Below are 13,530 nucleotides of genomic sequence, written 5' to 3'. Positions count from 1 at the left end.
TGCTTTTGAGATGAAGGGAAGTACTTAATTATGAGTTTTAGTGCATTTGAATTGTGGAAACAGAGCTATTTATAGTAAATGTTGTCTTGAATTGGGGAGATGATTAAATGTTTAGGATTCTGCAGAGAAAGCCATAATTAGGTGAATAATTCAGACACATCGTTTGGAAACAATGAATCTTTTTTTTATTTGACTTGATTTTTATTTTATCAATGGCCTGTTAATTTCTATGGGCACTATGCATTTCTAGAATTATTTTTATGATGATGTGGAAATAGATCTTCATATTTTCATTTTGCTAATAATAAGTTCGAATTAATATATCATGATTTTCTGTAAACGATATTTTTTTGGACTTTTGGGATGAAAAATTCACAAATTCGAGATAATTAAATTGAATAATAAATCAAGGTTTTCAAGTTTTTTGGAATATAACAATTGGTTTCTATAACAGTTTTTTTTGGGCCAATGACAGCTAAATAACATTGGAATTGGGCTAATAAGTTTTATGCTAAACAGTAGTTGTGTGTAAACAGATGTGTATGTAAACAATGTATAAATAGTGTAACAAAAGAAACAATATATAAATAATATTTTAATTCAGTTTTAAAGGGTGAGAGTCCAAGAAGACCCTTTTTTTTTTTTTCAAAAAATGCAGCTAGCACATTAATCAAATCTCAAATACAAAAATATACATGAACTTTTTAAAATAAAGCAAAAAAAAGTCATTTTGTTAATTCCTCTTAACGTATGTTTTTAGGGAAAATTTCACTGTAGGACCGCAGAAGACAATTAATCTCAAAGAGCCCTCAAAACTTTCTGAAACCTCACTGCAGGACCAAGGGGCCAATCTGATATTAATTCCACAAACAAAATGACGCCACTGCCCCTAGTAGAAACTTATTTCCTTGAGGGAACAAGTGCGGGAGAGCGTATTTGCAAGGGGAACTAGCCAATTTGCAGAATAAATACATATATTCACATGTAGAATCAGTCCGTTCACATGTGGACTGGTTCAGCTGAAGCATGTGTCCGTGAGGGAACAAGTGCGGGAGAGCGCATTTGCAAGGGGAACTAGCCAATTTGCAGAATAAATACATATATTCACACGTGGAATCAGTCCGTTCACATGTAGACTAGTTCACCTGATACATGCGTCCGTGAGGGAACAAGTGCGGGAGAGCGCATTTGCAAGGGGAACTAGCCAATTTGCAGAATAAATACATATATTCACACGTGGAATCAGTCCGTTCAAATGTGAACTGGTTTACCTAAAGCATGTGTCCGTGAGGGAACAAGTGCGGGAGATCGCATTTGCACGGGGAACTAGCTAATTTGCAGAAGAAATACATATATTCACACGTGGAATCAGTCCGTTTACATGTGGACTGGTTCACCTGATGCTAAGGGTAGTGGCGTCATTTCATTTGTGGAATTAATATCAGATTGGCCCCTTGGTCCTGCAGTGAGGTTTCAGAAAGTTTTAGGGGCTCTTTGAGATTAATTGTCTTGTGCGGTCCTACAGTGAAATTTTCCCATGTTTTTATTTTTTCAATACATGTTTTTGTATGTTGCAAAAACACTCATTATTTTTTTTTCAAGAAAGTGTCGTAGGAAGGTATAAAAGCACCTATATCATATTAATTCTACATATCATCTTCTTTGTCTTCTCCATAGTTACATTACTTCTAATTATTTTTAACATTTTTTAAAAAATGAATTTCTCTTGCTCTTGTTCAGATCTTCTTTGTCGGACAAGTTCTCCGGCACCTTCCTATACCAAGTCACTAGATATCGGGAGAATTTCGGGAGAATTATAACGAGGTTTTAACAAAGAAACATAATTACTAAAAATTCCTTATAACAAATTAGAAGTTGTTATTTTTCACTTTATAATTTGTCATTATAAGTTACTCAGTTATTATTGAGACTTTTTAGTAATTATATTCCTTTCTTAGGACTTTGTTGTAATCCTTCCTTAAATATTTTAGTATAATTATATGATATGATATTCAATATTAGTACGTTAGATTCGAAATAACTCTCTCAATGTGAATTTTGTGTCCAAAACATTTGAACTCTCAACGTTGGTAGAAAGAATTGAATTCTCTGCACTCAATTCAATCATTATATATTAATCCATTTGTTATTTTTTATTAGGAACGAATACATACTTTCTCATATCAAGAAAAGTAGGTAATTCCAGTTACAAAACTTTAAATATGTAATAAATATAAATTTTATTCCAGTAAGATATTGTCTGACATGTTTAAGGATTGGCAATCGGCTTATTATTATTCCTTCATAAAACCTTGTAATATGCTATAGGCAAACACTACTCTCAAGTCTAAACTCTTAAATACTGATCCAAAAAAATAGAAGTGGACATTATATTATATATTTTTTATTCATAAAATAAGGAAAAATATCATCAGTTTTGTAACTACAAGAACTGATGAGGCGGTATGCTCTGTTCATGTTTGAAGAAATTGTCTAAATCAACTTTGGTTTTCACATGAACTAATCTTTCAAAGTTGTCCTTAAAATATTCTCTCCCATAAGTGCTATTAGCAACATCTAAGCTCGTTGCATTACTAGGATTGGCCCCAACATCAAGATCTCTGTAGTTGAGGAAAGCCTCCCTCGGAGATTTCGAAACATATGGAGCCATGAATTCATGAAATGACCTTGAAAAGTTCATATAATGGTTACTTTCCTCATACCCTTCTTTCTTCCAGTAAGTATAGTATTGAATCAGGAACAAGTTTCCAGCTCTGTGAGGAAATGGGGTTTCTGATGGAGAAATCTCACTCATCTTTCCACCATAAGGATTCCATTGCATCCATAAGTTCTCACCTTCAATCATCAGCTTCCACATGGATTCTAATGCACTCTTTGGAATCGGCTCCTTAACGTAATCTGACTTACTTTTGAAGAACTGTGTTGGTTGTTTGTGCTTTACAAGTAACTCATCAGCTGAGGTCCCAATTGGGTAATCATACCAGAAGAGAGTTGAATTCACCCAGGGCATTTCAGTGCAATCATTTTCTTTTAGACCTAATTCTGGGAAGCTCTTCTTCATCAAAGGCATTAACCTATCAATTGTCCCTAAGAATTGGCCAATAAAAGAAACTCGTATTGTCTTCTTACCCTCTTGAGTTCCATTGCTGACTAATGGCATTACCCTTATGAACAGATCTTTATCTAATTCACTGGCAACGAGTTGCCATTTGTAAACAAGATCAGTCGCACCTTCTTCCAAAGTCTTCTTCACTCGGAACACAGTCACTTGTGGAGGCACAGAAACCAACTTGATCTTCCATGAAACGACAACCCCAAAACTCGCAGCCCCACCTCCTCTGATGGCCCAAAATAGATCTTCTCCCATTGTCTTCCTGTTGAGGATTCTGCCATTAACATCTACAAGTTCAGCATCAATGATATTATCAATGGAGAGACCATATTTTCTCATCAAATTTCCATAGCCTCCACCAGAAATGTGTCCACCAGCACCTAAGGTGAAGCAAACACCAGCAGGGAAGGCATGAACGTGACTTTCTTTGGCGATACTATAATAAACTTCACCCATTGTTGCTCCTGCCTGAACCAGCGCTGTCTCGTTTCTGACGTCAATCTGAATAGACTTAAGATTGAACATGTCAAGTAAAATGAAGGGAACTTGTGACACATACGAAAGGCCTTCATAATCGTGGCCTCCACTTCGAATCCGAATCTGCAGGCCATGAGACTTGGCACATATTACTGTGGCCTGAACGTGTGATGGATTTTGAGCAGCTACAATGGCTAGAGGTTTTGGTGTTGTGGGTGTTGTGTATCTGCGGTTAGATGTACGATTGAGCAAGAGAGATGTGAATGAGGAATCGCTTGGCGTAGAAATTACTGAAGAGATTGGAGTAGAGGATTGGGAAATATGGTCCGGGAAACATTGAAGAAAATTTTCCAGGGACGAAGAATCTGAAGTTGAGTGTACAACGAATAACAAAACTGCTAGAATCGCTATGGCAAGGGAAGGGAGTTTCATTGTTTTCATTTAGAAGAATATATCCTTGATTATGAATTTGAGTAGTGCATGCGAATTGTGGAAACTGAGGTATTTATAACTGAACGTAGAAATTGGGTCGATTGAAAACGATCATTTAGTCTGTTATGGGAGAGGGATTAAATGATTCACAGATTCTGCAGAAAGGCGTTAATTCAAGAATAAATCCTATTAATGGTTATGATATTACAAATCTTATATATTCTTTTGTTTAATTTCTATTTTGACCTGCGGTTCATTGATTTCCTTTGATGCTGCACGTTGTTTCTGGGAAATTATCTTTCCTATTGTGAGGAAAGAAATCTTCATATTCCCTTTTGCAGTTTTGCCAATGATTTGAATTATTATAAATCTAAGATTTTTCTATAATTGATGCATTGACTTTTGTGACCAAAACCTAAGTGAGGAAATTGCGGTGCAATTCGTATTATTACCCAAGGCGGTAGTAACAAGTAAGAAGACGTATTTGTGTTGGGCTCAAAAGAGGATAAGAGAGGCGAAGAATTTTAATAAAAGGAAAAAGAAGAGAAGAGAAAAGAAAAGCAGAATTTTAAATTCTTAATATTATCTTATTTGAATTAATAAGGGAAAAGAAAATAGTAGGAATTTTTTATGTTCCCGACATAAGATCAAAAAGGTAATATAAAGATATTAAAAGTTAATATTAGACATATTAATTAAAGCAAAATAAAATATTGTCTTTTCTTTCCAAATCTTCTAATTTGAGAGTGGAGGGTTATGAGGAGAGAGAAGGAAAAATCTTTTTAAAAAAATTTCATCTCCTAGAATTTTAGCAATCCAAAGAAAGAAAGGAGAGTACGTAAAATCCTACCTAGCCCCTCCCCTCCCTAGCTCTCCCCTCGTGCCAAACAAGCCTCGATTTACAATTAGGTTATTCATGTTTTAATTAAATGATTTTCCATTATCTCCCAAAAATCAGCCCTTTACTTCTCTTTTTATTTTTCCTTCCCAAGACTCTTTTGGGGCAATAATACCCAGTTATACGATATAATTTTTGGATATATATGGTACAATTTATAAGATACATTTAAAAAGGATGTCTGAATTTTTTTTTTTTTTGTCTCTATTGATTCCATGTTGAAAGTATCAGTGTTATTAAATTTTAAATTCAATATCTAAATATTAAAATTTATAATCAAGTCTTTACGATATAATTATTTTTTAATTTATTATATTTTATGATGTTTTTACCAATATTTTATCTTATATTTAAGACAAACTTGTAAATTACACGACCTAAACTAAGATAATAATTTAAAATATAATTTTAAAAGTAATTTTTCCCAAATTAAACACATTAATTTAGATAGGGTTGGACTCTATATTTTGCATGCACAAGCCTGGCCCATAGTTTTTTGGCCAAAAAAGAGTGCCAATATTAAAATTCACATTTCATTAGCCCGTCTTTAGATTGTTTAGGCCCATCAGATCATACCACATTTCCTTTTCTTCTTTATTACCTGCCAAGGCATTTGCTCAAAAAAATTTCTACTTATTGAATAAACTTTGAGAGTATCTGAATCTAAAGTTGATAAAGTTAAGCATAAAGTACTAATATTGTAAGTCATATATTTTTTAATGTATATGTAAATAAAAATAACGTGAAATAGTAGTATTTTGTATTTAATTGTCAATTTCAGAACATCACAACTTTAAAGGATTTATATTTACTAAATATTTTATACCATAAGAATGAAATTGAACATATCGAGGACAATTAAGAATATTTTTTTTGTCATCTTTCATTTAGGGGAAAAACTCACAGAGTCAACGTAAATACACAATTTCATATTTACGTAAGATTTAAAAAATGTTTAGTATTAGTTGAGTCAAATGGTATGGTCAATTAAGATTAAGAATATTTATAATATTTTCTCTGACATTTCTTAATATAATCATAGTCAGTAGTGAAGCATTGTTTCTTGAAGAATGGAGTCTGAGAGTCAACAATGCAATTGTATGTTATAAAAAAACTCATTGATCAGAACAATAGAAAATATTCAAAAAAAAAAAAAAAGAGGAATAGGGAGTAGTCCTTTTAATCTATCTATCTATATTTGTACAAGAATTACAGGGGATCTATGTGAATATTTATTATATAAATTTCCTAAATTCAAAGAATCATGAATGCATTAGGTCCCTCAATAAATTAGATTCATGAATAAGAGTATAGAATAAATTGATTCATGAAAATCATAATTAGATTCATTGAATTATGAGAGATGATGAACACACACACACAGACAATAGTATGCATCCATAACAGCCGTTTTACCTTTTGACTTAATTAATTATTACCTACTCTATGCTAGACCATTTCCTTCAACTTTAATTTGACTCCAATATTAATTAAATGTTCTTCAGGCCATAAACAACAAATTAAAGGGCGCTGTTTAGGTTTCTTTGCTCGAAATTTTAATAAAACACCTTTGGTCCTTGAAAATAAAATCAAATTATATAACTGCCCTTCTCCTAACATGTTCCATGTTAAATTTTGAAAAATATGTACATTTCCTAGAACGTTCATCCATAATTAATGTGTGTGTGTCAGCAAAAGAATTCAAAGATATATATGAGACAGAAAGGAAATATAGGCAAAGGAGCCTCTAATCCCAATCTCTAATGGCCCAAGTACCAGATATATATATATATTTTTCATTTATAATTAGATTTTACATAAAATAAGTGATGTTTTAATATATTATGTACATGAAATAGTGTATGTACACATAATAAATTAAAATATCACTTGTTTTACTTAAAATGTGATAATTGATTAAAAAAAATACATCTGAGAACTTGGGACATTACAAATGACACGAGAGAATGGGATATTAGACATGGCTTGCCCTAAAATACTGGCGAATTTAACTTAAACGCACAATTCAAGATGTGACATGAATAACGAAACGATTGAAACTGAAAGAGTTGGGAACCAAACACTTAGAAAAAAGACCTACTCCAGCAAATTGCAAACAGTCAAACGCAAAATGACGAAACAGAAACATATGTCTCCATTACAAGTTTTAGTCCGCAACAACTCCAAAAGATAGCAGCGAAAATAAATGAGTCTTCTCAAGACTCATTTGATGGCCCCACAACCATTTTTGCACTGGATAGCTTAGTTCCTGCATTCATAACTTCAGCACGCAAAAGAACACAATAACTAAGTATATGAAACTCTTATAACCAACATCTTTGAAAACCAACAGAATTAACAAGCTTCGGACCCAGCTAGGTTCATTGGATTTGGCTTCTTTGCTGTGTAACAAATTAAAGAAGCTCACTTGGTGACGATCAGCATCGGTATTTTGTGTGTGTGTGTAGGGGGATTCTCTCTATGTCTCTTAAGTTTCTAAACTTCGGATACTAATTCCTTTTCTTACTACCCTCAGCAAACAAGTTGTGCGGCAGAGAAGCAGACGAGTTATGCAGTGCGTAGAAAGGGCAGAGTCAGTTTTTTTTTTATCAGCATATAAGAGAAGGCCATGTAATTGTGTGTTACCTTAGTGTTGAGATTCCCAAAAATTCTAATTCTTACACTTTGCAATATTCTTTCTTAGAGGGCGAAGTCTATATATATAGAGCTAGCTTGAAAAAGAACTAGACGAAATTAAAGCCGGATGAGTCGTACTCGTTGAAGGTGAAAAGTAAAACATAAGAAGTTGGTGAGCTTGGAAAAACCATCTTGTATTGCATGTATAGAACACTTATCCAATCATGATAAATTCTTTGTGGTCCTTCCTCTTCCTCTCTCTAAACTAAAAGCACTACTTCATACAATAAACTTTCCAATACTAGCTTATAACTAATAGATTTAATTAGCTTATGATTAGTTTGAAGCTAGTTATACAATACTATAAATTAAGATCCCGTTTGATATGAAGCATTGAGAATAAGTAATAGGGATTAAGATCACAATTGAAAAAAATTATTAAAATAATCATAAGTAATTATTTGTTATATGGGATTAAGCAAATTCATAGAAGTAAGATTGAAAAATACCACTCCCCCCATGATATTCCCTTATTCTACATATATGGGTTTGTCTAATATCATGTAATAAGCAATCTTTCATGCTAAACACTAATTTCTCAATCTCAATCCCTATCCCTATTCCTATTCCTCATTTTTAATGCTTCATATCAAACGTTACCTAATTGTCCATATTGATCTTTGTAATTCCAGAGAATTTTCAAAAGCACACGAGTCTATTATCTTCTGTTCTCTTGTTGTCTAAGGTTTTCCCAGACGTCTCTCTGTTTATATTGTCTCTTCTCGTAACCGTTGCATACAATGTATAATATCTATCAATATTAACACATCTATCTTGTACCAAATTGATTACATGCTGTTCCGGTTTAATTTGTTCACATAAATATACGAGCTAGTAGATTTGTCATTGCAAAATTTCTACATCTCAATTGCTTTCTGTTCTCACAATTCTCAGTCTAATTCTTTTTGGCTCTTGGTTCATGCAAGTTTCAAGCTAGCTAATTGTAATTGTACTCTATAACAAGCTAAAAATAAAGATTCATCTTCTTAACTTATACTGTACTACTATTTAGTTCTATTGTTTCATACAGATTGTGTAACTGCCTCAAAATTACTCCATAAAATTATGTCTTGCCGCAAGTTGAATTCACTATTTTATAGGCATCTACGTTTACTTAACCATATACCGATTCGTGTCCTTCAGGCATAGAGGTTATTTTATCCCCCAAAAAGAGTAAGCCATTTATGTATTCTTATAGTTTATCTCTTGGTTGATTAATAAGAAGTTATCGTATCAACAATATATAGGAACTCATGCATGCCTTCTATAGGTATATACTAAATCCTTACTAAGTAAACCAACATTCATTGATTTTATGATCTTTGATAGACATGCATTGCATTTTTTCCCCACGACATTAAATTCTTTAAATACAATGACTATTTTCCTTCTAAATTCAATTTCATTAAGTGATATTTTTATTTTCTATTTCAAACTATCCTTTTTTTCCCCTATGTATGTCTCTTACTCTTCATCTTTTTTACATCTGATCCCTGTCTTCTTGTTTATCGCTTATCCTTGTAGTTACTTATCACAACATTATCGAAAATAAATTTTCAAACAATTGATAAAAAGGGCCAAGATTTAGTAATTAAAAAAAAATCAAATTCAATCTACATAAAACATCTTATAAATAACGAACTAACAAAACAATCATAAAAACGTAGAATAACTCTAACCAAATAATTTAGATTAATAGGAAAAAAATTAAAAAATTGGCTGCAGAAAACTTACCCCTCTTTCTCCGCATAATTGCCAGCCTGGTCCTCATTGATCATAAGCTGTAGGCATTTGAAAACGACACAGAGGGCAAGTGTTGCGATTTTGTAACCAATTAATGATGCATTTGCCATGAAATAAGTGGGAGCATGGCAATCGAAGAACTTCTGAATCAATTGCAAAATCTTCAAAGCAAATTGTGCAGTTACCATATTTTCCCACACTGGTCCCTTCTATTTGCTCTACCTTCACCCTTTCCAACCCCTCAATGGCTGACTTGCACGCAGGGTCGGCTCTCAGAACTTCATCTTCATCATTCATTGATTCTTCCAAAATCCTACGAAGACGATATTCATACTGATAAATTAGAGTAGTATTTGTTATAACAACACGCATACCCATAATCCTGTGGTTCTTGTGCGTCACATTCGCCATGTGTTGGGCACAAGCCAAGATTTTTGCTGCACTACGAGGTCGATCATTCTCAGGAACATTAAAGTAAGACAAAAGCATATGTACCGACCGTTCTATGTCTTGCTTTCTGATATTTGAGAAACCACACTCAGTGGAATTAGTAAAACGGTCTACACCGATACCATCCCAAACAAGATAGCGTTTGCATTCGACCTCGATCTTAAAGTACTGTTCGCTTGAAGAAGATGAGATGAAATTGTCGGAAGAAATTATGGTGCTGGCGTCTGCGGGGTATACTTCACATGAATGTTCCATTTCCATGGTGTTAATGGAGCAAGAGGGGAGAGATTTGGAGCACTAAAGAAAGGGAAAACTACAGGGAGGGAGGGAAGGAGAGAGATATGGCAAAAATATCACTTGAAAAGAAAATGGGTTGGCTTTTAGTGTTGATACAAACTTATAGAAAGTAAGAAAAATAGGTATATGGGGATCATTTCTGTATATATACGGGTCCCACAATAGTTATGTAAAATGCGTTTGCATGTTGATATAAACTTATAAAAAGTTAAAAAAAAAAAAAAGATACGAGTATCATTTTTGTATATATGGGTCCCACAATATTGTTGTAGCTATATGGAATGCGTGTTGTGAGTCCCATGTCCTTTCACTTTACGAATTAACTTTTATAAAAATTAATTCAAACACAAATTACATTGCCCAATCTAACTTTTATCCAATCTCATTTTTTTAAAAGTTAGATTGAAAATAAGTTACTTTTTTTATTGCCAATCCAAACAGACTTGATATGTAAATCTATCTAGTTATGGAATATGATATAGAGGTCATATGAATAAATGTATTTTTTTTGGGGAAGGGGTGGAGGGTTAGTACACTCCTTCCTTAATTTCTTTACTTCGTTTTAATATTACCTACAATTTATTTATTTTTATTCATTAAACATTTAAGATACCTTAATGTCACCTATTTTTAACTTTTTGTTCCTTTATGATCTTTTAATTACTCTAATCTTTTCATGCAATATACTTCTCGAAAAATAATTAATGACAACCTCTTTTTTGAATTTAAATTTCATGGGCGCAATTTTATGTATTTTTTTTTCATATATAGTGTGTGAGTGTATATATGACTCTAGCTATGATCTCTCTCTCTCTGCCCGTCTCGATCGTCTTTTGTGCTTGTACTTCTTTTAGGAGCTTTGACGCTTGTACTTGCTAACTAGAGTAATTGTCACATCACGATCGATTTCTTCAGAAAAAGAAATATTTTTTATGAAATCGAAAACCTAATTAAATTCAACGACAAATCTTTTTTGACCAGCTAGTTCAAACGCTATTCTTTCTGGTCAAAAATAAACGTTCACCCTCTCGAAGTCCTCATTTCATTATTTACTTTGCAGGAAACAGCTCATAACCGTAAATGTAATGTGTTTTGACTGATACATTATTGTCGACATAACTCCTTTTCCAAACAGAATCTTGTGGTTCTTGTGATGAGTAGCGATGTTGTTCTATTGATGATTGCTTCCCTTGGAATAGTATTTGAGAAACCATACCTAAAAGCATCGAAATAATTTAAAGCACCATTCGAAATGAAAACTAAGGCATATTGATCGATGATGTCTAATTTGTTGAAAAGCTTTCATTAAAGTCTTCAGGATTCATGCCAGTTAAATATATGGAACAACCTAGGACGGGATATTTGGAACACTAGAAAAGAGAATGAACCACGTATACGAGGAAAGGTCTCAGACAGAGGAGCCATCCGAACAGAATGAGTTGGTGTCCATTCATGTATAGAACGCATGTTGCTATACACTTAGCCAAAGCAATGAAGATCGGCACACGATAGGCCGCATTTCTATGCATATGGATTCCACAAAGACACTGAGATACATATAAATCTCACCGTTCTATGTATTTGTCTTCTTTTTTTTCACGTAACTGCAAACGGTGTGTTGTGGGTCCCACCACCTTCTAATTTTCTTGGATGTATTTTTTTGGAAATATTAAAGGTTAACGCCCTCTAAGTTCTAACCGAAAATTTTTTAAAAAAATATACAGCATAAAATATCTTTTCATGATTTGGAGCTGAAAAAATATCTTATCATGATACACAGTAATAAAATAACTCATAAGAAATAATGTTTTGTTTCAAATTTTAAAAATTAATATGTTTTATAAAGGATATACATAATTTTATTGTTATTTTACTATTTGTTGATATGATTATTATTAATCAAAATTAAAGCAGCAAATGGTAAAAAAAATTAAAATTAAAGCGCACTAGATATGTAACTATCTTGTTATGTCTTCCTTTGATTTTCTGTCCAGCGTTCCCAATCTCTTTTTCTATATTATTAATCAATCACAAAGAGTAGATGGGGTGAGAACTAATTAATGACGCAGAAAAAATGGATTAAATTGATTCATTCAAATTTTAAATTTTTAAATTTTTTTAAAAGATTTATTAAACTTAAAAATACATGACAACGATCTCATTAAATATAAAATAAATATACCAATATTTTTATAAGATTAATCTTCGTTAATATTTCTTAAAAATTATTAAATTTTTATATATAAAATTAGAATTCTTTAAAAGTAAATTATCTCATACATTAATAATTATTTCTAATTTATATTATCAAAAATTATTTTCAAATTATATTAATAAAAATTTATTTTCACACGGGTGCCATACTCATCCGATACCCGTGCATTGCACAGGATCTGTACTAGTTTCTTATCAATAACGCAGTAATATACATTATTTTAGAATCTAGAAATCTTAAACATATAATTTGGATAATGAAAAACTTCAAATGGAAACCCAAAAAAAAAAAAAAAAAAGGATTCATCGTAACCCAGCTTATCATCTCTGTGTTGCATTATAAACCAGCTTCGTCTTCATTCATCATCTTCTGTAGGCATTTGAAATCGACACAGAGGACAAGTATTGCGATTATGCAGCCAGGTAGTGATGCATATCTTGTGAAATAAATGAAAGCAAGGCATACGAACAGCTTCAGAATCAGTTGAAAAATCTTCAAGACAAATTGCACAATTAAACTTTCCTTTTGAACTTCCTTCTTTTTGTTCGAAGTTTACCTTCTCTAATCCTTCAATCGATGACTCGCTTGCTGGAATAATTCTCATATCTTCATTTTCGTTCATCGATTCCTCTACAGCCCCATCATCATCATCATCAGCAGCAGCAGCATCATCATCATAGTAATGAACATGACTAGTATGGACTAAAACAATATACAAATCCAGAATCTGCTGGTTCTTGGGCGCCTCATTCACAATCTCTTCTGCACATCGCAAGATCTTTGCCGCCATGTGAGGTTGAGCATTTTCAGGAACATCAAAATAAGCAAAAACCATATATATGAATTGTTCTATGTTCTCCTTTGGGACCATTGTGACACCACATTCAATAGTATCGGTAGCAGCATCCATAATGACACCATTAGAAGCATAAAAGATTTTGCATTCAACCTCAATGCTAAAGTATTGATCAACTGAAGGTGATGATGAGATGAAATAATCGGCAGGAACAATGGTGTTGGAGTTTGTTGAATAAGATCCATTGGAGTATTCATCATGAGGATCCATGGCAATATAATATGGAACAAGAGGAGAGGTCTGGAACACTAAATAAAAGAGAGAGTCATTACAAGGAGAAGTAGATGAGTCCTTCAATGGCGTACATATGCTATAAACTTATATAAAGTAAT

At 32.7% G+C, this 13,530-nt stretch overlaps 2 protein-coding genes across 2 annotated transcripts; both read right to left on the bottom strand.

Moving 5' to 3' along the window:
• Positions 1-2,443: 2,443 nt before the first annotated feature.
• LOC114744733 (berberine bridge enzyme-like 4) lies at positions 2,444-4,042 on the bottom strand. The gene has a single exon (XM_028932903.1). The coding sequence runs from the start codon at positions 4,040-4,042 to the stop codon at positions 2,444-2,446; it is 1,599 nt and encodes a 532-aa protein (XP_028788736.1).
• A 5,362-nt stretch (positions 4,043-9,404) lies between these two features.
• LOC114744732 (putative RING-H2 finger protein ATL37) lies at positions 9,405-10,091 on the bottom strand. Its single transcript, XM_028932902.1, has one exon. It carries the CDS (start codon positions 10,089-10,091, stop codon positions 9,405-9,407), a length of 687 nt encoding a protein of 228 aa, XP_028788735.1.
• Positions 10,092-13,530: the final 3,439 nt, after the last annotated feature.

This window comes from Neltuma alba, unplaced genomic scaffold, assembly GCF_004799145.2.
Source record: "Neltuma alba isolate B1F8T4 unplaced genomic scaffold, ASM479914v2 tig00004432_pilon, whole genome shotgun sequence".
Lineage (NCBI taxonomy): Eukaryota > Viridiplantae > Streptophyta > Magnoliopsida > Fabales > Fabaceae > Neltuma > Neltuma alba.
This window is presented reverse-complemented; position numbering and strand designations above follow the sequence as displayed.

Coding starts and splice junctions, on each gene's coding strand:
- LOC114744733 (XM_028932903.1), bottom strand. CDS start 4,042: ATGAAACTCCCTTCCCTTGCCATAGCGATTCTAGCAGTTTTGTTATTC.
- LOC114744732 (XM_028932902.1), bottom strand. CDS start 10,091: ATGGAAATGGAACATTCATGTGAAGTATACCCCGCAGACGCCAGCACC.